Below are 23,941 nucleotides of genomic sequence, written 5' to 3' on the forward strand. Positions count from 1 at the left end.
TACAGGAGGAACTGCAGCAAAACCTCCTGGTGATAACATGAAGAGCTGCAGAATCAGGACCTGTATCAGTTTTAATGCCATTTGCAAAGAATGTGAATGTTGGATTTTTATTTTTTTCCCCACGTCAATATTTTTTTTTCCTTTTCAACAGGATCTACTCTGTGTAGCTATGAACTGCAGTCATCAGAATATACTACAGACCCAAGGGCTGCCAAGTTATGTCCTAAATATCCTGTTCCAGAGAGGTAATATTAACATCTTGTCTGATTGGGGATGGAGGGAGCAGAGATTTGGTTTGATTGTGACAGTTCTTTAGAAAATACACAGCACACATTTACTCTTACCAGATGTTTTAGTGTATTTTTTAGAGGTTGTGAAAGTAACTCTTAAAGAAAAACCCAAACTATCTGTGCACGTGTTACTGAGGGTATTGAGCTGGTATCTGCAGGTTCTCTTGTGTCTTGTGTGACTGACATTGTACCGTATCAGCTGCTTTACTGCCTTTCACCCTACCCATAGCCAGCTGCCTGTCAGCAATGCAGATCAGAGACAATTATGAAACACTTTTAATCTTCGTGAGGAGAAAGTATATAGGGACACACAGCTCTCTGCAGCATTCACTTCTACCTTGCCTCAGCCAGCCAGATGAAAATGGCTTCATTTTTTACTCTTTTAGTCCCCAAATGATTAGAGGATAGTCAAGCACCAAAGAGATGACTGTATTTTATTAACAGATCATTTTGAATTTTATTGTTTTAAATATAATGTTAGACTACTTTTTGTGAAATAGGATAGAAAAGTTGATAGCTTAATAAACTCTTCTAGCTGTGCTTGCTGGACCTGTGGAGATGAGTGTTGCTGAGAAAAGAAGTGATCTGTAAGCTGTTGTGCACACCCTTCTGTCAGTAATTCCACTAACTCAAGAAGAACCATGTTGTGTTTTCTCAAAGTTTAGCTTCTCAAACATGCTCATTAGTGGGTTGTAACTGCAAGTCTTTTCCTATGAATAGTTTTCTGTTATGGTTTTAGTAAATATTGTGTTCGTGTCAGTTCTAGAAACTCTGATTTGAAGTCTTTCTTGTTTACATGTTAGTGTCTCCAGTGAATATTTTTTTATATTGTAGTGACAATTAGTGGCATCTGAAATATTAACTTTTTTTTTACTATTCCCCACAGTAGATTCATGTTTCATGCAGCTAACCAGCTGTTATAGCAGTAATACAAAACCAAATGAAAACTTCAGTGCCAGCTTGCATACTGAAAAGGCTTGTTAGTCTTAATTTTTGCCAGAATGATATTGACTTTTCTCATTGAGTGTTCCCATGTCATTCAGTCTCAATGAATATGGCTTAATAAGAAAACAGAAGGATAGAACAATGTGTCAGAGCTCTAATGATGCTATTTAAATTCCTCACAGAAATGACCCTCAGTTATTCTAAAAAAACCTATTGTGTAAAGTGGAGTATTTTCCATTTTTCTATGTGATATTACTAAAATGTACACTATGTTTGAGTATTTTTGAGATTCAAAAGTCTGAATTTAGTACCCTAAGACAAAAAAGGCCAACATTGTATCTGTAAAGCACCTTTCTTCAGGTTTTTATAGTTAAATTATTTGAGTGAGTTAGTGTAATTTGGAGGAGGAATGAAATCAGTCGTTTGTTGAGACAACCAAATGAAAACCCAACACCTTGTAGACTGAGGCACTCATGGAGAACTTACCTAACACTCAGATTTGATCTGTGTCTTGGTTTAACCCCAGCCAGCAACCAAGCACCCATATAGCTACTTGCTCACTCCTCTATCAGTAAAATCAGGCAGAGAATCAGAAGGGTGAAAGTGACAAAAGCTGTGGGTCCACACAGGCAAACAAAGGAAAACAAGGAATTAATTCACTGCTTCCCATGGGCAGGCAGGTGTTCAACCATCTCCAGGAGAGCAGGGCCCGGTCAGTATATAGCACATAATGGTTTTGTGGGAAGACAAACACCATCATTCCAAATATCCCCCCTTTCTTCTTTCTTCCCCCCACTTTATATGCTGAGCATGATGTCATATGGTCTGGAATATCCCTTTGGCCAGTTGGGGTCACCTGTCCTGGCCATGTCTCCTCCCAGCCTCCCATGTACCCCCAGATCCCTCCCCACTGTGGCAGTACAAAAAGCAGAAAAGGCCTTGGCTCTGTGTAAGCCCTGCTCAGCAATAAGAAAAACATCTCTATATTATCAACCCTGTGTTCAGCACAAATCCAAAACACAGCCCCCTGCTAGCCACTGCCAAGAAAATTAACTGTACCCCGGCTGAAACCAGCACAATCTGCCAAGAGTTATGAACCATCTGATTCCCATGATGTCCATGGGAGGGAGGTACCATTTGGTGTAAGGACTGTCCCTTGATGTTTTCTGTTTGATGACCAGACTTCTTCACACCCTTCAGTTGAGGCTCTCAATGGATTCTTACCGTCCAGCTTCAAGGCATTATGTCCAACTTTGACAGAGCAGTGTGGTCAGCGATACATGCTTCTTCCAGAAACCATACCCAGCCCATATCAGCCTCAGGAGAGCATGACTTCACTGTTTTGAGGACCCTGGAGGAAAACCTGTCCAGTCCCTTCAGCAACCAGATGTGTTGAGCTGTGTCAAGGGGCTGCCCTGTAGAGGTTATAAACAGCAGCTAACAGTGGCATTCCAACCAGGCTCCCCTCACACAGGTTGCTGTATTTGCCCAGGGGCAGCAGTGAGAGGAAAAAACTCTCTGGAATCTAGTACTTGAATAATCAGATGGATCTCCTAACTTAATTTGAATATTGCTTTAAAAATACAACTTCTAAGACCATTGCGTGCTGGCTTGAACTTTATTCGTTCTTGTTTATGAATAAGCATCGTGTTGCTATTCTTAGAAATTTGTAGTTCCTTTTCAGTAGGTAATATACCAAGATATAATCCAGAGGCCATATAAAATAGCATGGGTCATGGAGAATAGATCTATTATTGTATTTTTTATTAAGACACTTCACCTCACATACTCATTCAGTCAGAACCACTGAAGCAGCAACAGATCTCAGGTGGATTTTCAGGAGTCCCATTTGCTCAAGAAAGCTTGTAGAAACCACTAACCTCATTTTTTTATTATTAATTAAAACAAAGTTAGCAATTAATCACGGCACATGAAAATAAGTAACTTAAAATATTTAGTAAAATTGCTATAGGTTAAGGGATATTAGATGAGCAATAATATAAACTGTCATGCAAAAAGCATGTTTTCCTCTGTTGGAATATATTTTGGAAGAGTACTTTAATCCAATTAGTTCTTTTTTCAAAATGGATGGTTGTATGTTTGGATGCAGGAATGACATTCTTTTGCCTACATCCAGCTCAAAATTTGAGTTCTATTACTGATATTGACAACTTCTAAATGCTCTAGGCTTCCTGCAAAATTGTAGCAGTTAACAATTAAATAAACCTCTCAAATTTCAGTCTTTTCCAGTAATACTGCATATAATGAGCTGCAGTACACTGCATATTCCAAAATAGGTTATGTTGTAAGAGGCTGAAAGAATACATGGGCTGCCTTTTAAATGGGGCAGCCATCATTATGAATTTAATTTGTTTTTTAACAACTGTGACTAATCCACAATTACTTTTTTGCTGTGCTTAACTGCTGTCTTCATTACTACAAAAGTAGACCATCAGTGTGAGCATTTTGGAATGCATTTACCTACTCAGCACAGTAAGTTTAGAACAATAAGATTTGCAATCATCAGTGACTTTAAACAAAAACCTAGGATCTACTAATTACTGAGGTATAGCAGGTGATCATAATTTCTCCCAATTTCTTTACAGAATAATTACACATGAATGGTTTTCAGCATGTTATCCTTTTTCCCAAAAAAACCCAACGTATAGAAAAGATGTGCCTAAGGCAGCTGCTTTACTCACTATGTGTTTAAAATGGTTAAAATTTTGGAAAGGCATGGGCTTGAAAAATAGTTATTGGGTACAGAAAATTGCTGGTTTATAGGTCATTACTGAAATAGGGAAACTGCAGAAGATTATGTGCTTTACTGCTACAGTCCACTGAAATCTTTTAAGTAATGAAAATTGGGCAGGGTGCAACAAATACAGAGGTTGGAAGAGAAGGCTGACATAATATGAAAGACACTTTCATGAGATCCAATTACAGGAAGGAACATGTAATTCATGTCTGAAATGTAATTAGGAATTGATCAAATGATGTAATAGGCCACTTTGAGATCTGACATAGTTTATGAGCAAGAAAGACAGCTACTTAGTGGGAAACATTTAGAAAATAAAATTACCCACTTTTAAAGTAAAGTTTTTACTGTCTTGTATCTTTCCCTGATGTACTTGACTACAGGTTCTTCCTGGCATTCTGCAAAGTTTAGTGCATAGTCTCAGTAGTTGTTTGGAGGATGCTTCCAAAACAGTTGAAAACAATAGAAGCATCCTTGCATATTCTGCGGAATTTTGACAGAGTTAATGAAAGTAAACCATGTGATTGTAATCTTTAATACAAGAATGAGTTTAATATGGGGAATGACTAGGAATAAATACATTGTTTTTTCTTGGCAGCAGTTGTAAATGCTGATGTCCTTTAGCACAAAATGTATGCTTCCAAGAAGAGTACTGTTATTCTGTGATTTCTTTTGCTGCATGTAAGGGCCAGTATTTTATTCAAACATGAGTGAAAGGCATTGTTTCAGTTGCTGGTTCACTGCCCGACACTTGAATGAGAGATGTTTAAGTGGAAATAGGAACATACATTTTCTGAGCCTTGTCATTTAATGGTGGGAGGGTAATAATTTCCTATTGGAATGTATACTCCAGTCTCACAGGGTTATTTGTAAGAACTGCATCACTTCCCATTATGATCATCCTCATTCCAGTGGCACTTGTGCATTCAACGCATGGTTTCTGGTTATGATGTTATGAGGGTGGAATGATTGCATCTATTCACCTTTCATTTGTGTGTTGATGTGGCATTTATATTAAGTAGGAGTAATTTTTTTTTCTGATTTTTTTTTCTTGTGTCACCAGTGCACCTATTCCATTCTTCCATCGCTGTGCTCCTGTGAACATTTCCTGCTATGCCAAGTTTGCAGAGGCCCTGATCACCTTTGTCAGTGACAGTAGTGTCTTACACAGGCTGATTAGTGGAGTTATGACCAGCAAAGAGATTATAATGGGACTTTGCTTGTTATCACTAGGTAATTGTTTTTCTCATTACTAGCTATTTCTTAGTGTACTGCATTAGGAGATTGTTAACACCCTCTACCACAATATGAGCAAAAACCATGTATAATAGCAATGAGCCCTTAGAAATTATTCAGAATGCTTCTTTAAAATTTTATTTGACATCTGGGTAACTTTTTCAGAAGCAATATACATATGCATTCCTGTTTTTATTTCTCTTCCACTGATTACAAGATAGAGGATGTGTGGCTGTTGATTAGCTAACATTAGTTTTGATATGGTTAAGAGAGCATCTCCATTTTCCTAATTTTTATTATAATATTCCCCTTTCCCATTTGCAGTAGTCATCTTCTGCTAATCCAGGTCCAAATAAACCCTTTCCAAATAAAAAGAACAGGGTGAGAAGTCCACAACAGCACACTCCTGTTGAATGTAGGGGATTTAGTTTGTTTCGTTTAACATATTTGTGCAGCGATATGAGAACTATCAGAGTGAAAACAAGAAAGTTAGGTGCCTATTTGTTGTATTGTATGTTCCTTCTTCCCTTTCCCTCAAAATTTAAAACTTCAGGCCTTTAAAATCTGAACCTTTTCTGAAGAGCTGGAAATTCCCAGCGGTATAGAGGTGCTGAATAGTTTCTGTAGTTGTGAGATGCCTATAGAGTGACACTTTGCACTGGACCAAGTATTGCTTTAACAAAGTCTTGTTGTTTAAGATGGAATGTTACCCACCCACATAAACTGCTTACCTAGTGAGCCTGCTTTACTCATACCAAGTATAAAATCTGAAATACTAAAATGGGAGGATCGAGATAGTAGCCACGTACATGAGCAGTGTGTGGTATAGATAGAAACACTGCAAAGCTCTGCTAGATATAACAGTCCTTTGTTTTCAGTCTGCCTTTGTGGTTAAAAAAAAAAGAATTGGGGGGAAGGGAAAAAGAAAGGGGACAAAAAAAAGAAAAGAGGATGGTAGATACCATTAAAAAAAAAGACACACACACAAGACCATTGTGTGTGTTCAACTGTAACTGGAAAGCTGTTTATTCTTCTATCTTGATAGCTCCAGTATTTGATAATAATGGTAGAAAGATTGTTCAGAATCTAAAAGCTGGTGGCTCATTAGCAGTGCTACTCTTCAGTTAAGAGTCAGAAGTTAGTACTGAGTTTACATACAGTTAATTTAAAAAATAGTTTGCATAACTTCATAGTTAAACAGAAATTATTTATTTTAAAACAATGGGTTAGACTGTGATTCAGAAAGCCAGGTTCCAGTGGCTTTCATGTAACTGCTGAATGCAGACATGTATATGTAAAAACATGAATGTGCACTTGCGCACACCACTCCCTTAACCTTAGTTAGCTGTGATAGTTTTCTTACCCATGCCTGGCGTGACATTTTGCAATACACAGGCATCATATTAACTGCACTTGTTTGACAAGTGTATCTGAGTGCAAATTCTGCTCTGGTCCTCAGGAGGTGTGCTCATGTTACCAAACTCGAACTACTATCATGTCTTGCTGTCTGTTTGGTCATTGTCTGAGTACCCCCCTGTCTGTGTGCACGCATTATGTGTTGTATTTAATGTATCATGTAAATGTATTTATGCTCTCTTTGTTTCAATCAACAGTATCAAAGCAGAAGTTGTAAAGGTGCCTAATTTTATTTATTGTTCAGTGAGTTCGTAGGCCTTGGAAAAGAAATCTTTGAGTAAGAATTCTGTTGGAAGGCAGTTGCCATAGCCCAGTGGGAAAATTTGGAAGGCTGTTTCTACTTGAAGTAATTGCTCTGCTTATTTTATTTGTCTTCTTTTGCAGTGTTGTCCATGATTTTGATGGTTATAATAAGGTACATTTCAAGAGTACTTGTCTGGATTGTAACAATTCTTGTCATTCTGGGATCACTTGGTAAGTCTCGTTTGTCTCCCAGTTTCTGAGTGCCCCGTTCTAATCTTTGTGCTCTGTGTCATCAGGCCAGCTACATCCTGCACAGATCTTGGGCCATGCATTTCCCTTCAGCTTTCGATTGAGTCCCTTTTAAGACACACATCAAAAATGCCACCTTAGTAATTGCAGTCCTCTCCCAGAGACTATGTTGCTCCTTGGATATTTGCACTCCCTGCTTGGCAGGCAGGCTTCATGTCAGCCTAGCTCACTAGAGCCCACACAGTCTGTGTGGGATATTCTCACAGCACTTGTAGCACAGCCCTAAATGTTGCCTGCAGTTCTTAACCGACCTTCTAAATATGTCAGCACAGCATCTAGTCCGGGTGTTTCTGGTGGCACACCCGCCCCATGGGTGTATTCAGGCATGCAGGAATCAAAGGGCAGCTGCTGTTTATGCAGCCTGACATGTTTACAACCCTGGCATGTTCATCAGCCCCTTCAGTCCTCTGAGTAGCTCTTTAAGACCTGTTCTTGAAGAGAGAAGGCAAAGGTGCTTTTCTAGCATTCCTAATAAAATCTCCGTATTTCCATATGACTCAGGAAGACCTGCATGTGAAATGCCATGCTGTATTGGAAGTGGCCAAAGATGATGTAGTTTGCATGAAAATAGCCTTATTTTATCACAATAACTTTAAAATTTGTAAAACTGAAGTTTTCTATTATTGTTACTCAGTAGCTAAGCCAAAATGTATGGGCAGATGACTGAAGGGCAGGAATAAAAGTAGAATAATCATATGAGGAAGCACTAGTGATTTAATTCTTGCAATTCATGTCTGCAAGGGATGAAAAAAAATCAGCATTTGTATTTTTTCACAATCGCTTTGTTTTTCTGCTTGTTGGTCTCAGGGCCTGTGACCACAGAAAAGAAAAAAAAATAATTTTTTTTCATTGATATTCCTTTTAGAAGCTGATCAGCTATGCTGAGTGACTTATTGGCATCTGTTACTATGTTCTAAAAAGTTTCATCCAACACAGAAACTGAATAAGAACCAATCACTTGTGAGACATACTGCTTGTTCTGTCTTCACTGTTTGTTTAGGAGATGCCAAAAGAGCATTCTTCATTTCAGACCCGAACAGGGTAGCTTCAGCGTAAACTTGTGATCACAGAACGTGTAAGGTTGGAAGGGACCACAGAGGCTCATCTGGTACAACCCCCCTGCTAAGCTTATGCATTTGATTCAGAAATAACAAGAGAACCTACTCAAAAGGGAAAAAAGTGTATCAGAGGGGAGAGGTTATATCCCTGAGAGGCTGGAGACCTGTCCTTTAGAAAAGTTCTGTCTCGGAAAGACAGCTAGAATGGGAGAATAATATTCTGGCAATAAGGCTAGGATTTTGTAACAGTGGTTAGAAGATAGTACCTCACATATTATTAGCCTCCTGTGCTTTTTACTGATGTTTGTCCCACTGCCCTTGACATTGTCTGAAACAAGTGTACCTACATATCATTAACCTGAGGTGCTTTTGCCAGCATTAGGCTGATCCTTCTTGTTTTGATTAGTCTTCCCAGGAATTGTAGACTCCTTGTTTTGTTGTTACTTCACATCATAATCCAGAAGTCCCTCTCTGTTCCTCCTCCTAAATTCTTACTCCCTGCATTATTATACACTTGTATACATACATACATCCACTCATATAATTCTTTATTCCTTTTGTTCCTCTATTACCTGTCTAGTGGGAGCTGTGTTTTTCATTGTTGGGGCTCCTCATGAACTAGTTCTTTCATGCACTTCACCCTAAAACATGGAGTCAAGGTTCTGCAAGTCTCTTAAGTTGTTGTAGTGGGGTGAGACTGTGAAAAGAGTATATTCACTTCAGAGGAGGGCAACAGAGGAGAACCGAGCACTTCTCCCTCCCCTGAAGTTCCTGTTGGGTTGAGCATGAGTGCTCTTGAGTATTCTGTACCAGACTAAACTTACAAGAAGGAACTGTTTCATTTCCTTGGGACTAGGTAGTATGACTATGTCATACAGAGGAGGTGTCTTTCATTTATCCTTTTTTTCTCTCTCACTAAAACACAGGTGGTACAGGAGTCCTGTGGTGGCTCTATGCTAAGAAACGAATGTCTGCCAGTGCTCTTGAGACTCAAATAGCCAAAGACAATCTTCAGGCTCTCTTGATCTATGCCATTGCAGCTACAGTCTTCACGGTATGCTTTGCTAATGAGTGTACTATTTTCTTGTTCTGACTTCCTTTTGGTCTCTAATTTTTTTTATTCAGGGGAAAGGTTTTTATTGCAGACGTTTTTGAACAGTTTATTTCTGCCACAAGTTCTGTTGCAGTGATTTTTTTTTTATTTTGTTATTTTATTTTTTTAACTTTCAGGAACTGTTCCCTAATATCTGGTTTTGAGTCAGGAGAGACCTTCTAAACCCTGCAGCTACTTTCGACTACTGTAAAATGTCCACAGGGACTTCCAAGAATAGGTACAATATTGGACTGCAAATCCAAAGAGATTTTTCTTAGGTTCCCAGTTCAGAGGTACTTAGTCATTTTAGTGTATCTAAAAGTCCTTAGGACATTCCTACTTCTTGAAATTAGTTGTTCCCAAATTTGTTCTGTTTACAGAAGGATCGTTGTGAACCGAAATGCTAACACTGATTATCTTGTTTGGGCCTTGCTGTTAATTTCACAGTCACTGACTTTACTTTTAAAAATTGACAATGTTTGACTAACTTCCGAGGAATTGTAGACTCCCTCTTTTGTTCTTCTTCTTGTTTCACATCCTAATCAAAAGGTCCCTCTCTCTTCCCCTTCCTACATTCTAACTCCCTGCATTTTTATAGATACGTACATATTACAAGACCACCACACCATGGTCAGATATAAATGTTAAATTGTATTCTTTGTCAAAACTTGCTGATTTCACTGGTTTGTACAACATAATTGGGGATAGAATCTAGTCTAATCTCATCAGCCTAAGGCTGATGATGATTTCAAATACGTAATTATGAGATTGGAAAATAATTTATCACCAGAAGAAGCTAACAGCGGTTTTACATTTTGATTTTGTGATCTTATAAATGTGTTTAATTTAGCGTGTTTGAATATCCTTGCTTTGTGAAATAATAGCTCGCTTATTTTTCAGTTCTCTAAAATGTGATTTGGAAACTTCTCCCTCTAGGTTATCTTATTCTTGATCATGTTAATAATGCGCAAAAGAGTAGCTCTCACCATTGCCTTGTTCCACGTGGCCGGCAAGGTCTTCATTCACCTGCCACTTCTAGTCTTCCAACCATTTTGGACATTCTTTGTGCTTATCCTCTTCTGGGCATACTGGATCACAGTCCTGCTTTTCCTTGGTACTACAGGTGAGCATCTGTTGCTTATTTTAAATAATTTTCACCTAACTTTTGTATGTTTTCGAGCAGAGTTGGCTAAAAAGCATGTTGGAACCTCTAAGAAAAAAAACCCACCTGTTGTGCTTCTGTTCTCACCTGCTTCACTGACTTCAAAACACTTATTCCAAGAAAGTTATTGTGCATTTGAGTCTGCATTCTCACGTCGTACTTTGTGTGTTAGACTGGCTTTTTATTGTGATGCAAGTTGGCATGTTGCAAACCACAGGACTCTGTTAATACAACTTCTATAACAATTCTTTTCAAAAATTCCGTCTAATTTTACACAAGCAAGTTAAAAACAGCATAATCTTGCAGCTGATCTCTCCAAGTAATTGGATGGTAGCCAGTGCTCACACAGATGAAGGCATAGTAACGAAAGGACTGTTCCACAGAATTACTGTCTCCCACAATGTAAATATAGTGGAATTCATTTTCAGTTGTTTGTAACTTAGGTTTCCATTATTATTCCACAATTATTAGGGAGATTCTTCTGCTCTTTGTACACTGTATTCCGAGACTAGCCAATGTATTCTTAATTCCAGCCTGCTGTGAAGACTGTAAAAGGTGAAAGCTTTGTTTGTGTTTGGGGTCTGACAAGACCTTCTAGAATTAGTCAGTCCTGTAGGTCCAAATCTTAGTCACTTCAGCAAAGAAACTTTGCAGTTGCTTTTCAAGATGGGAGATGTCTGCGTTATTTTGCAGTGCGTTGCAGGCGATGCAGGCCGTCATTCACTGTTCAAATCTAAGCGTTTTGAAATGTGTTGTTTACTGTCGATCCAAAAGTAGCAGTGTTTCAGGTCACAAAGCTATTTCACAATAATACAATATGTGAGTATCTTTTCATATCCCGAGTTCTTTAGTGAGGGTCGGAGGTAACACTTCATGTGTTCTTGTTCTCGTTACTGTTGAGATTTTTAGCTTTCATCACACGCTGTGTGATGTGCAGAAAATGTTTGCCTCTGAAAGTCTCAGCCCCGTGCTTCACTCTCTGAGTCAGGTCACTGCACGGGCACTAAATTTGTAGCAGAATTTAGTCTGATATTATATTTTACTGACAGAACCCTTCAACTAGCCTTGATTCTGTAAAAGCTAATTTATCCTTTTAGCTTATATACACTCGTTATCTTCACTGTTATCAGTTAGGAGTGTTCTGGCATGCTGTCAGTCTCTGTATGTGATACTGCTATTCACATTAGACAAAGAGTCAGTGAATTTCTGAATGTATGAAATCGTATGTTTAGAATCTCTACAGCTGTTCCATATGTCTGTAAATAGCTTTAGAACTGCAAACATTGTTGAAATACTTGTACAAAGACTTACCATAAGGAAAGCAAAAGTGATTGTTAGTGTTGACATATAGATGTAAGGAGCTATGAAGTTTAATATTGATTCTTGCTGTGTGAATAATACTGATAGAGCAGCAAACTCAAATTAAGAATGACTGAAGAAGTAGGCTTCTATTATGTTTAACTATAGGGAGTTTTGCCATGTGATGGTGGTTCATTGTGGAAATTTTCACCATGTGGCTGAAAATTAAAGGAAGTGTTGCAGGATTTTGAGCATGCTCAGAATATTTTTTTGTGGTTTTTTTCAAGTGCCGTTATACTGATTGTCTCAAAAGCTGTATCTTTCTTAAGAACAATCTTCCTAAACATGACATTTAAAACTGTTAGTAGAAGCTGAATGGGTTCTGCTGTAACTGCTTGTGACCTGCTAATGCCACATGCTTCCTTATTTATGAACTGATGTAAGCACCATCTTCTTTTTTTCACCCTCATTTATTTCTAGGTAGTCCTGTCCCAAATGAAGAAGGATTTGTCGAATTTCGGATGGTAGGTCCTTTGAAATACATGTGGTGGTACCATGCAGTAGGACTCATCTGGATCAGCGAGTTTATCCTAGCCTGTCAGCAGATGACAGTAGCAGGGGCTGTTGTGACATACTATTTTACAAGGTAAGGACAACTTAGATAGCTCTACCAGGAGTTACCTAGACATTGATTTTGCAGAAATAATGAGGGACAGAGGTCTTGGGGAGAATACTTGTTTCTGTCGTGAAAGCTGGGGAGCCATTAAATTGCCTTGACTCTTTTTAAATCACATGAAGTCCTAAAATACGTGTTTTGCTGATTATAGATGGTGTTCTTGACATTTAGGACTTGAAGTCTCATTTGCCTTGTAACTTGTGCACATTGTACAGGCATGGATGGTTGTTTACAAAGCAGGATGCACCTGGAAGGTCATCTGTGTTGCTAATAATTAATGCTGATAAATTCTGTAGAGATTAAAAAATATTGACAGCATCTGATTATTATTTTAATTGCAAAAGAGTGCCCTTTAAATTATTTACAGTGCTTCATTAATCTTCATTAATCTTTCTTTCACAGGATTACTTGAGGTCTTATTAGACTCATCACTTACATATAGATTATGTCAAGATTATATAAAAATAAAAAATGATATGAACTATATGTGCATTAAAGCTCCATATTTCATTGCTAAATTTGTGAACTAAACTCTGTATCAGGGCATACTTTGTGCTGGCTGTTCTGGATGTATCTGCTGGCTGTCCAAGAAAGAAATACTAATTATTAGGCAATGGTTTTACAAAGCAAGAATTGTGCTTTACAGAGCTAATTTCAGAATTCAAACTTAGATTTAGCCTGTAGTATCTGAAAACATTTTGAATTTAATATTGCTTAAAATTTTATCTTTAATAAGTCACTAATATGTGGCTTAAATAGCCATTTAGGACTCAGGTTTTTCAGAAAAAAAAAGATTGGTATCAGATGCTTTGTTAGTGTTTCATGAGAATAAATGGTACTTTGGTGATCTGATATATTAAATTTTGGTATGTGGAGCAGAACTATGGCATTATTTTTGGTAAGGGAAAGAAGAAAGTACACCATTACTTACTTTGGAGAGATATAGTTGAATGAAACTTCTCCACATGTCATTGTAGATTCTAGTAGTTCATATGTTTCTTTAAACCCCCCCCCACAAACCACTACATCATTGTTCAGTGACTAGATAACTAATTTTTTTTCAGATGTTCTCAAAGTCTTTTCCAAACAATATGAATGCAACTCCTCTGAATAAAGAACAGCATGAGTACAATACATTGGCAAGATATTTAGCAATGGTAGTTTACTTAAGAAAGGGAAAACCGTATAGATATTGGAGTGATGCTATCCCCAAGTGAAAAAGAGCATTAGTATCCTGAACTCATGCTGTACTGATGTCCAGCAACCATATTCTGTTCTTGCCATGTGCTTTTAAGAGTCTGTTCTTTAAAAAAAATAGATGTTTTTAAATAATGTATGCAGGTATTTTTCAAGGGGCATAATTCAGATCATGAGTGTTTAGTTGGTTTGTCTTTTTAATTGAGGCTGTTACCTGAATTACATTTGACTCCTTTTTCTGCCCTAGTCTTTAAACATTATCAAAGGCAAGGAATAAATTTACTGTGCTGTCAGAAATTCTGTTGTTTTATTAATGATTAAGTCCTCCAGTATACCAATGAAATACATCTATGAAATTATTACAAGATGTTACAGGGATGTAATCTTGTGAATAATTAAAATAGATTGAAGAGTGAGGAAAATACAGAGGAAGGAGAAAGACATTGCATTGAAATAGATTGCTTAGCAACATGTATGCTTCATCTGTAAGTTTATGTATTTTCTGACACCTGAGGGTGAATGACTTTTATTTTAACCATACCCTATAATTCCATAACAGGAATCTTAATTTTAAGTTAGTAAATACTTATTTCTCTCTACTGTTATCCTCTTTTTGCATTTTAAGGTACAATCATAATCTAAAAAGTGACTTAGTAAGAAGGGAAAAGGCATTAATTTGGACCCATTATTTTGCATATGAGCAACTTTCTGCTGCAAATGAGATGAAGTTATGCATGGAGAAATGTTTTGTATAAGTTCACTGTTCATTCACCTGAGCCAGATGGATTTCTTTCAACTCAGGCAATAACAGAGCTCAAAGTGTTCTGAATTACAGACTCTGCCCTGATAATGAGGAACCTGAAACGTTTTACCTGAAAAAAAGGAAGTGTTTAGGTTGTCAGGGTGTAAGACTCAAACTATTTATGCGTATTCTACTCCCAACAAGGAGCAGAGTTTGGCTTTCCACCCCTTCAGCTCTAAAAGTCAACTGAAAGAAAATACAGGGTTAACCTATTTTAATCATTAACTTCTCAGGATTAAGTTATGCAGATATTAGTTTCATGGAATGAAGGCTGTACTTTTTTATCTTTTCTGAATGAAACTCACATCTCTTCCCGAGCTGGGGAGATACTTTATCTTTGTAATGTGTAGCACATATTCCTTTAATATGCTTATTATCCTGCTCTTATTTCTAATAAAGAAGAAGAGCAATTCTTTAAATGGTTAATAGAGCTGTTCTTTAAGAGAGAAATAGAATTGGCTTCCTTGGTAGGAAAGAAAAATAAACACTCTAAGAAGGACTAGCTTCAAACCATGAAAGTGAGTATTCTTCTGATAAATTAAAAATACTCTAGCTGCATTGGGTTAAATAACTTGTTTAAGGCCCAGCACTTGGTGTCTTGAGGATATAACAGCTAAATCAGAAATGTAAAAAATCTGAGAAAAAGAATTTACCTAATAAATTAGTTACATCCTCTCCAAAGTCTACATAAAGATCTCCAACAGAACAGGAGAAAAGTAGAAGGCATTGTTTCTCACTTCCTTGTAAGGTTTGAATTGCAATGTAACTGTATAGAAACTGCTAGGTGTTAATAGTGGGTAATGCAGCTAATGCTAGTAAAACTAACTATCACCAGTTAGTGTTTTAAGTCACTTGAAGAATCACCAGCAAAGGTATTGGCAAAAGTAGTTTTAATATAAAGGTAAAAGTGTGACATAAATCATTGACAAGGTTCACTCTACTACTCTACTAGATGGCTAAAGCACACAGAGAAAAAAAATAGGAAAAAATCTAAAATCAATCAAACTAAAACTAAAATCAACCTAAAATTATTTATGCAGAGGCTGGGGAAGGAAAAAGTATAAGGATGGGAAAGGATATGGATAAAAAGGAATGATGGAGACCCTCCCATTGAGTCACAAGGTTCAGAGCAGACCGCCTTGCCAAATTTAGCCCTGGACTTAACCAGCAGTTTAGGCCTAGAGGTTTTAACAGCACTTAAAATCACTTAATCAATAGCCCAATTTCAACAATTTAGCAAAAGATTCTGTAGAATTTATTATAAGCACAACAGTAGCTCATTTAGAGGCCTAACTTACTGACCAATATAACGCTCGTGTTACTATTACATAGTACATACACTTGCACACACACAGACCTAAAGCAGTATGTACAAGGTGTACCTGTGAAAAATTCCCCCCAAGTTCACTGAAGTTCTCACATCAGATACCTTTGCATCTTCTCAGCTGGCAAAGGTTGAGCTTTGAGGAGTGGAGATATCAGCCCAGGCTCCACTGGCAGCGCTTGACATCAGTCCTCCAAGTATACCAAACTTGGGAGTTCTGTGGTTCTGAAAAGCATCCCACTCAGAGGGAGATTGCTGGTCACAGACAGCTGTGGCACAGGAGTTTGTAGGGTTGCAAGAGCATTTGCTTTAGTGACAGGAATCTTCCATCCTTGCTGCAAATTGGGTCGGTAACTTCCTTGGAAAGTTCAATAATAAAAATGTTGTTCCACTTAGGTTGTTATTCAGGTGCAAAAAGCGAGTTTCTAAAGCTGTTCATTAAAAAACAGGAGCTCATTAGACAGGACAGGTTCCTGGGAGCAGACAGTGTTTCTGATATACTCAAGAGGAGCTGAGCCCAGGTCCTCTTTGCCAAGGCCTAACGAGCATTTCTGAAATCCTAGTGCAGCCCAAAGAGGGTGGGGAAGAATGGGATGTACCACCACACTACCTATATGACATACTGATTCCTTATTCTAGTCCTACTTCTCCACTGGAGACAAATCTGTGAGTTACACAAGGTGGAGTGAACAATACACCCTGAAAGCTGGTATGAGGATAATATATTCCTTTTGCACCTTATTTTATTGAAAATTTATAGCACTTCTAGATGGTACCACATACATACTGATCGTTCTACTTCATTTTTTTTTTCTTTTTTCAACAGGGAGAAAAGAAATCTGCCATTTACTCCTATTCTGGCATCTGTTAATCGCCTTGTTTGTTACCACCTAGGAACAGTAGCAAAGGGGTCTTTCATTATCACACTAGTGAAGATACCACGAATGATTCTAATGTATATTCAAACACAACTCAAAGGAAAAGTAAGAGAAATAGGTTCCGTTTTCTTACTGAAAATTAAGGCCTGGTGTGTTGACCTGTTAATTTGATCGGTGTGGGAGGCTTGAAGTCTCGTTTTGGAATAGGTTTGATGTGATGAAGAAATTCTTCACTATAAGGTGGTGAGGCACTAGAACAGGTTGCCCAGAGAAGTTGTGGATGCCCCATCCCTGGAAGTGTTCAAAAGCACGTTGGATGGGGCTTTGAGCAACGTGGCCTAGTGAAAGATGTCCCTGCCCATGGTGGGGGGAGTCCCGTCCAATCCAAACCATTCTCTGTGAATATTGAATCTTTAAAAGACGGTGGGACTGATATGGATTGCTTAATTTAGCAATCTGAGTATCAGTTACTGAAACACAAAGGAATACTATTTTCTTAAGATCCGTTGTTTTTACTCTTTATCTTTGTTTTCCCACATTTTGTGCTTTCCCAGGAAAATGCTTGTGCTCGCTGTATGCTTAAAGCCTGCATCTGCTGCCTTTGGTGTCTAGAAAAGTGCCTGACATACTTAAATCAGGTAAGATTTTCAATATTCATGTTTTATATAAGGGCTGATAATAGTATATATATTCCCAGGCTGCAGTCTGAGGCTGACGCATAATGTATTGTACTTGGGAACTGAACTTGAATGACAGTATTTCAGTCTTGTCTTCATTACTGAAATTACACTGCAAATACTACATTGACCTTTGCAATGTAAACAAAGACAAAAGAATAGCCAATACTCGTCTTTGTGAACATGGTGTCTCGACTTTATAACGATTTGTGTAGTGGTTGGAGATGTTTCCCATATGTCTACTCTGTAAAACCACGTCTGAATTTCAAAATGTGTCTCCTGTGAAAACAGAATGAAGCTTTTAGGTGTAATATTTAAGATTCACACAATGCAGAAACTGTACAGAACATCAAATCGTCAGCATCATCTACAAAGTGGAAGAAAATTTGCAAGTTGCAACATGCTGGCTGGTCAGACCCATTGTAAAAATGGGTTTATAGGCCTATAGTCCATCTCTCATGTGTATATATATAAATATCTTGCTAACATTTCTTTCACTGTTAATTTTTTTTGCTTGTGGAGATATAGAAAATAAAATCAGAAGAAAGCATTTAATAAACCCCATTGTAGTCCTTGAAAACTGTCCTGACTAACCTTGAATGCAGTACCTAGAAATTATCTTGTTTGACTTGTATGACTCTCAGACTCTTTTGTATTTCCATATTTTTTTCTAACTACTTAATTTCTGTAGCTGTGCCACTGCTCACCTCCTTCTGCAGAGAAATTGCAAATCCTGTTTAATGAGGTTTTTTTGAAAAAACTAGTTAATGCATAAATTATGAGCAAAGGAGAAGAAGAATAGCAGTTCTTTACCTCATATAGTCTTCTGTCAGCTGCTATATATTGCTTGATTCAACAACTTTCAGGGGAATGTTGGTTCATTAACATCATATGACAAATGTGACTTACTCAGGAGCTGTATCTTCCCTTTCACCTTCCCCACCCTCCATCTGAAATACCTGATCATTGCATGAATAAGTCTTCAATCTCCTTTTCCTAGAATGCATATACAGCCACAGCTATCAACAGCACCAATTTCTGCACCTCAGCAAAGGATGCCTTTGTTATCCTGGTGGAAAACGCTTTGCGAGTGGCTGCCATAAACACAGTTGGAGATTTTATGCTGTTCCTAGGGAAGGTATGTCTGCTGTATACAGTGCTTACAGACCTACATACAAGCAAGCTTTCTTTAGCAATGGCTGCACCCCAAACACAAAATGCCTTAGAAATCCTGTTTCTTAGTGTGCACTTATCATGTCCAGCTGCATCCCATTAGGAGGGGCTTTGTAGAGTAGAGAGGATAAACAAATAATGTACTCACATGGAGTGAAAGTGGCTAGAGAGGAATACCTGAAGATTATGACACCTTTTGCATGATTTATTTTTTAGGGAGTCAAGAGAAAAGTGTTTAGAAGTTCTAGGGTTTTGTTTGATTCTGTGGTTAAAATGTAGAATTCTAAGGAGAGGAAGCATTTCTTTTAAATTCTGTTCAGTAAGGGCTCTCCAAGCTTATGTTGAAAATTTGACACATTACTGATGACCTTTATGATCAAACTGTACAAAAGCCTGCTATGAGAAATTGCCAGCTTAAGCAACTAAGTTACCTCTGCTCTGATAATTAAAAGGAGACTAGAATAGTTGCTGTGGTCAGTCAGCTTTTTGGGTCTCCAACCGATGGAGATATACTTTATGGAAAGTGTAATATTTCTATCCTTTGAAGGATTTTATGCCATTATTTACTAGAACAATTAATACCAATCTACTTAAATCACCTGTGCCTAAGCATTCAGACAGTGGTTGAACTCATCTGTATTTCTTATTACACTCCTCTACTTCTGTTAAGTCAGAGTACAGTGGGCTGAACTTTGAATCCAGTAACTAAGTCAGTAAGATGTGAGAAGGAATAAACACATAAGGGAGACATAAGTGCTTGGGAGAACAGGAATTACATAATGCAGTTTTGTGGAGGAGTTCGGAAACACCCCCCAGACTCTCAGATTATTAGAAAAATGCACAGGTGACAGAAATGTTAAAATGAACAGTGTCCAGCATGTAAGAAATACCATCAGCTAAGTCAATGCTAGGCTGCCAGCATCTCCTCTACCAGTCCAAAATGGTATTTTCATAAAAGCTGACCTATTTTACAATTTTATGTTTAGCTGCAGTTCATAATAATAGGCTCAGAAATGTTCAAAAAGTTAAGTGGCCACAACAATTTAGTCCATTGGGTTTTGCCAAAATCAAACTGGTACCTGGTGAAATGTCTGTTAGGGCCTCACATGAAGTACAATTCTGTGGAGACTGTTACATGAAGTGCCTCACATGAATTCTGGTCTGCTTTCTCCTGTATGGAAGTGAGATAAAGACTACACAAGTTTGGAAGTTGTTTCCAGTTTTCCAGCAGCAAAATGGAAAATGTACCATCCTCTTAAGACCTAAGTTCTCCCCCCCAACCAACCAAAAAAAAAAACAAACCCAAAAAAAACCACAACTGCATGGGATTGGTAGCATCAGGTTGTGGGGCTTTTAGAGATTACAGGATAAAGTTCCTTTTTACAGGAATGTTCTATAAAACTAGAACTATGACAGCAGAATATAAATATGGTTTGCTCTGAAAAATACCTTTTGTGTTAAAGGATGTGTAACAATTCTGATATCAATGGATAAAATGTCATTTATAATCGGGGATGTGGGGAATCCGGGAGGTAAAGATGTTGTTACCACTAATATCTTAATCCCTAATTCTAGCCCTGGCAGGCCAAGAAGCACATTGGCTTTAAAAAAATAAACCAAGCAAAAAACATCAAAAGGCTTCTGCCATTAGAGTTGTCTACTGTTTTCTTCTTCAGGTCCTGATTGTCTGCAGCACAGGTTTGGCCGGCGTTATGTTGCTGAATTACCAACGAGATTACACCATCTGGGTGCTGCCACTCATCATTGTCTGCCTCTTTGCATTCCTGGTTGCTCACTGCTTCCTTTCTATTTATGAAATGGTTGTTGATGTCCTTTTCTTATGTTTTGCCATCGATACAAAATACAACGATGGGAGTCCTGGGAGGGAATTCTACATGGACAAAGTTCTCATGGTAAGTTTCCTCTTGCTCTCAAAGTCTAAGGATCTGGTTCCGTAAAATAGGTATTTTGACAGTGGAATGAATTCACTTGCTGGGTTTAATGTTTTGGGTTTTTTTTTTTTACCTTGCCACCTTGTTCATGGCTTGACCTGCAAACAGTGTAGTCTGATGAGCATCAGATAAATGATGATGCTTCCTTCCCTTGGTTTCACTGTTATTGGCTTCTATTTGCTGCCTGTTAGATGAACAGTCATCTTGCAGAATCATACCCTTGGGTATCATGTCTTGTAAATGACACTGCAGATTAGAAAGAAGCAGAACAAGAGGGAAAGGCTTGGTTTTGTGCTTTCCTAAGAAAGCACAATTCTTACAAAGTTGTAAGAGTTCTGCTTCCAAAACCCTTCACTTTGTTGTTGAGTAGGTAGTTTTCTTGAGAGTGTTTTTAAGTAGCAGCTGTAGAATATGTCTCTGTAAAATGCCCCCACCATGCGTGGGCTAGAGGAAGATTCTTATGACTTCTCAGTCATAGAAAAAGTTTTTTTTCTGATTACTTGTGGGAAAACCATGCTGAGAATTTTGGTGCTGATTTTTTGGTAAATCACAACAGAATCTAGAGTATATAATAAATAAAGTGGTGGCTGATAAGTTACTTTTTAGCAAGAAACACCAATAAACCATAAAAGCATTGTAGGTTTCTTTAGTCGGCAGTCAATATCACAAAACACGAGCAGCTAAAGTTTACTGAAATTTGCTGCAGAATGCTTACCTGCAAGAGAAAAAAAATTGTATAAAATTGAATTAGCTTTGCTAATCTTCGTAAATGGGAGATTGTACTGGTGAAAAATTTAAAAGATTGAAATTACACACAGTTCACAGGCTACAATGTAATAGCTGAGACTAGGATGGTGTTGGGGGGAGGTTTGTTGTGGTTTGGTTGTGGGTTTGATTTTTGGTTTTGGTTTGTGGGTTTGGGTTTGGTTTTTTTTTGGTCAACCAGCCTTTTACCTTCTTTCCCCATAAAGGAGAACATTGCGTGGTACATGGAAAAGTTGTAAGAGCACACCAGGCAAATACCTGTCTGGCTTCCAGCATTAAATGAGGGAGGCCTTTGTGGATATTTGACAGGCTTTTCTGATACCTCGTGGTCAAGTCTGAGCAAGAGATGCAGATGGGCTTGATGTTTTGAGCAGTTGCATCTTGAAGTTCTGTCTTGAGACTTGATGTTTTAGAGTCTGTGCTAAGAGAGCACTTGTCATTTCATTACTGTTTTTCAGGAGTTTGTGGAGAATAGTAGGAAATCTATGAAAGAAGCTGGCCGGGGAGGTGGAGCTGAGAGCAGAGAGCTAAAACCAATGGTAGGTGCAGATGAGGAGGTGGCGGTCCTCCAAGAGTTTCACTTTTACTTCTTCTCCCTCTTTGTCTTTACTGACTGCACTTCTTCAGGAGAAGTTTTTGTTCTCTGTATCACTCAAGATGTTCTGCTTTTTCTGTTTGTGAGCTTGCCTATCACCTGGATGGCAGAGTTTTTGTCACAGCTGAGACCATCTCCTGTAAAAGTAAGATGAAAGGAACTGTCTCATATGAAACAAATGCAGTATATTTCATTAGGATTCGTGAGGCATGCTATGTGGTGTACACAGACAGCCCCAGTTGCTGTTTAGTCTAAAAATAAGATGGCTCTGAAATTCATTGGGCTATTCTGACTTTAATCTCTTCTCAGCCCTGAGATGAACAATTTTTGCTCATGTTACATTCACTGCAAAAGCCTGAAGAACACTACTGAGCACAGCCATTGTTGCAAAGTAGGACCAGGCATTTAAAGCCCTCACCAAATTATCTTACACCATGCCAAGGAATTGGATACAGTGATTCCTTTCAACCTGCTCAAATGACATTTCTCCCAGTTGTTTGTTTTTATTGCGAACTACTTATGTTGCTTGTCTCTTGTGTGCTCTTTCCATCTCACACTGTCAGATGCACAGACAGTGAACAATGCATCATTTATGCTTTTGCAGCCTGTTTTACTTATGGTGTGCCTGTTAGGAAGGCATTGCATGTCTGAGTAGCCTGGAATAAGGAACACTATACATGGTACAGATAACAGATAGGAGGATAAGTTTGGAAGGTGGAGAACAGAGAGCGTTTAATGGAGAGCCAGTCTGGGCAAGGTACGACTTGTCATCGTGCAATATGATTTTGTGAAATAGAATATTTTTCTGCCATTACTTTCTCAGAGCGTTTGGGGTCTGAGTCATTTCCATACTATGGGGATAATTTTTTAACCAAATGGAATCTAAATAAGTGTATGCTAACAGAAGAATTTCTTTTTTTTCAACAATGTACATGAAGCCATTTTGCATGAGCACTTTTTGAACAAGCTGGAATGGGTTCCTGCTATAGACTGATGTGTAGCTTTGCGTGTTTTGCTATTTCATTATGGCATTCCAGTTTTTAGATTTGCTTATGCCTAAATGCTGCTGTGTTTATACATATGAAAAACTAATTCTATGTTCATTTACTGTTTCTTCTGGGAGTAATTCTAGCTGTTCAAACAGACACTAATGTTGGGATTTTCAGAGTGATCCAAATGCTGTAGATGCAAATGTGCCATTAAAAATGATTGAGACTTTGGGTGTGCAAACCCTCTAGTCACATGCACAAAATTTCAGTTCAAAATTTTATTATGTAGTGGTTTTCCACTTACACTGTTGTCAGTACTGTCACAGACCGCTACTTATACTTTTGTACCTGACTGCCTAAAGCTTGGATGTGAAAAACCTTTATTCACCCCGCCCCTTACAAAAGGGCAAACAAAGTTACCTGCAAGTCAAGGGTGGTGTTATTCTTGTAGGAACTTGTTTCTAGGCTCTTGAGCCTGGTACTGCCTGAAAGTCCTCGTAGGACTACTGCAGAAGATGCTGAGCACCTGGGGCTCAGCATGGGAGTCACCTGCTGAATTACTCCCAGTTCTGCTGCTCATGTGATTGTTTTGTTTGGAACTGACTGGGCCTTGTTTTATCAAGTGGCTTTCCATTTTTGGGCATTCAGCTCCAGTTGAGTGGGTTTTGAAATACTAGGATCTCACTTCCTAACAAGGATGGGACACAGTGGTTACCTCCGTTAAATTTCTGATACCTTCCCCAAAGTGTCAATAAAGGCCTCAGTTATGTCTGGCATAGAACCATTCATAAGTCTATCCTGTAATGGTAGTGCCCATAGTCTCAAAATTGCATGTCTGAAAATTAGATTACTACTACTATTTTTCCTGTTCTTTTAGAAATAGAATCTCTACTGTCTTGCTTCAGTACCCTTGAAATGCAGATATTTCTTAGAATATGACAATTATTTCTAAAAGTGAAACACCCTAAGTGGAGTTGTACTTAAAGTAGGTAATAATAGCAGAGACGAGGAAACATTTAGGACCTTCTGTTCTTGTATCAGGGCACAAGAAAAAAAAAAAACAAACACCTTTTCACACTTTTTTCTTTATGGCTTCCAGCGACC

The 23,941-nt window shown here is 38.1% G+C and overlaps 1 protein-coding gene across 1 annotated transcript in view; it reads left to right on the plus strand.

Moving 5' to 3' along the window:
* The window catches only part of SLC44A1 (solute carrier family 44 member 1), a 53,824-nt gene that overhangs the window by 23,341 nt on the left and 6,542 nt on the right, over positions 1-23,941 (plus strand). The window contains exons 5-15 of the mRNA XM_018085881.2: positions 152-245; positions 5,057-5,226; positions 7,030-7,119; positions 9,182-9,309; positions 10,285-10,471; positions 12,290-12,455; positions 16,635-16,791; positions 17,241-17,324; positions 18,364-18,501; positions 20,213-20,449; positions 21,712-21,792. Coding sequence (XP_017941370.1) covers positions 152-245; positions 5,057-5,226; positions 7,030-7,119; positions 9,182-9,309; positions 10,285-10,471; positions 12,290-12,455; positions 16,635-16,791; positions 17,241-17,324; positions 18,364-18,501; positions 20,213-20,449; positions 21,712-21,792 — 1,532 coding nt within the window. The remainder of the gene's footprint in view (positions 1-151; positions 246-5,056; positions 5,227-7,029; positions 7,120-9,181; positions 9,310-10,284; positions 10,472-12,289; positions 12,456-16,634; positions 16,792-17,240; positions 17,325-18,363; positions 18,502-20,212; positions 20,450-21,711; positions 21,793-23,941) is intronic.

Source organism: Manacus vitellinus, unplaced genomic scaffold (genome assembly GCF_001715985.3).
Source record: "Manacus vitellinus isolate BGI_N305 unplaced genomic scaffold, ASM171598v3 scaffold_9_pilon, whole genome shotgun sequence".
In the NCBI taxonomy this organism is placed as follows: domain Eukaryota; kingdom Metazoa; phylum Chordata; class Aves; order Passeriformes; family Pipridae; genus Manacus; species Manacus vitellinus.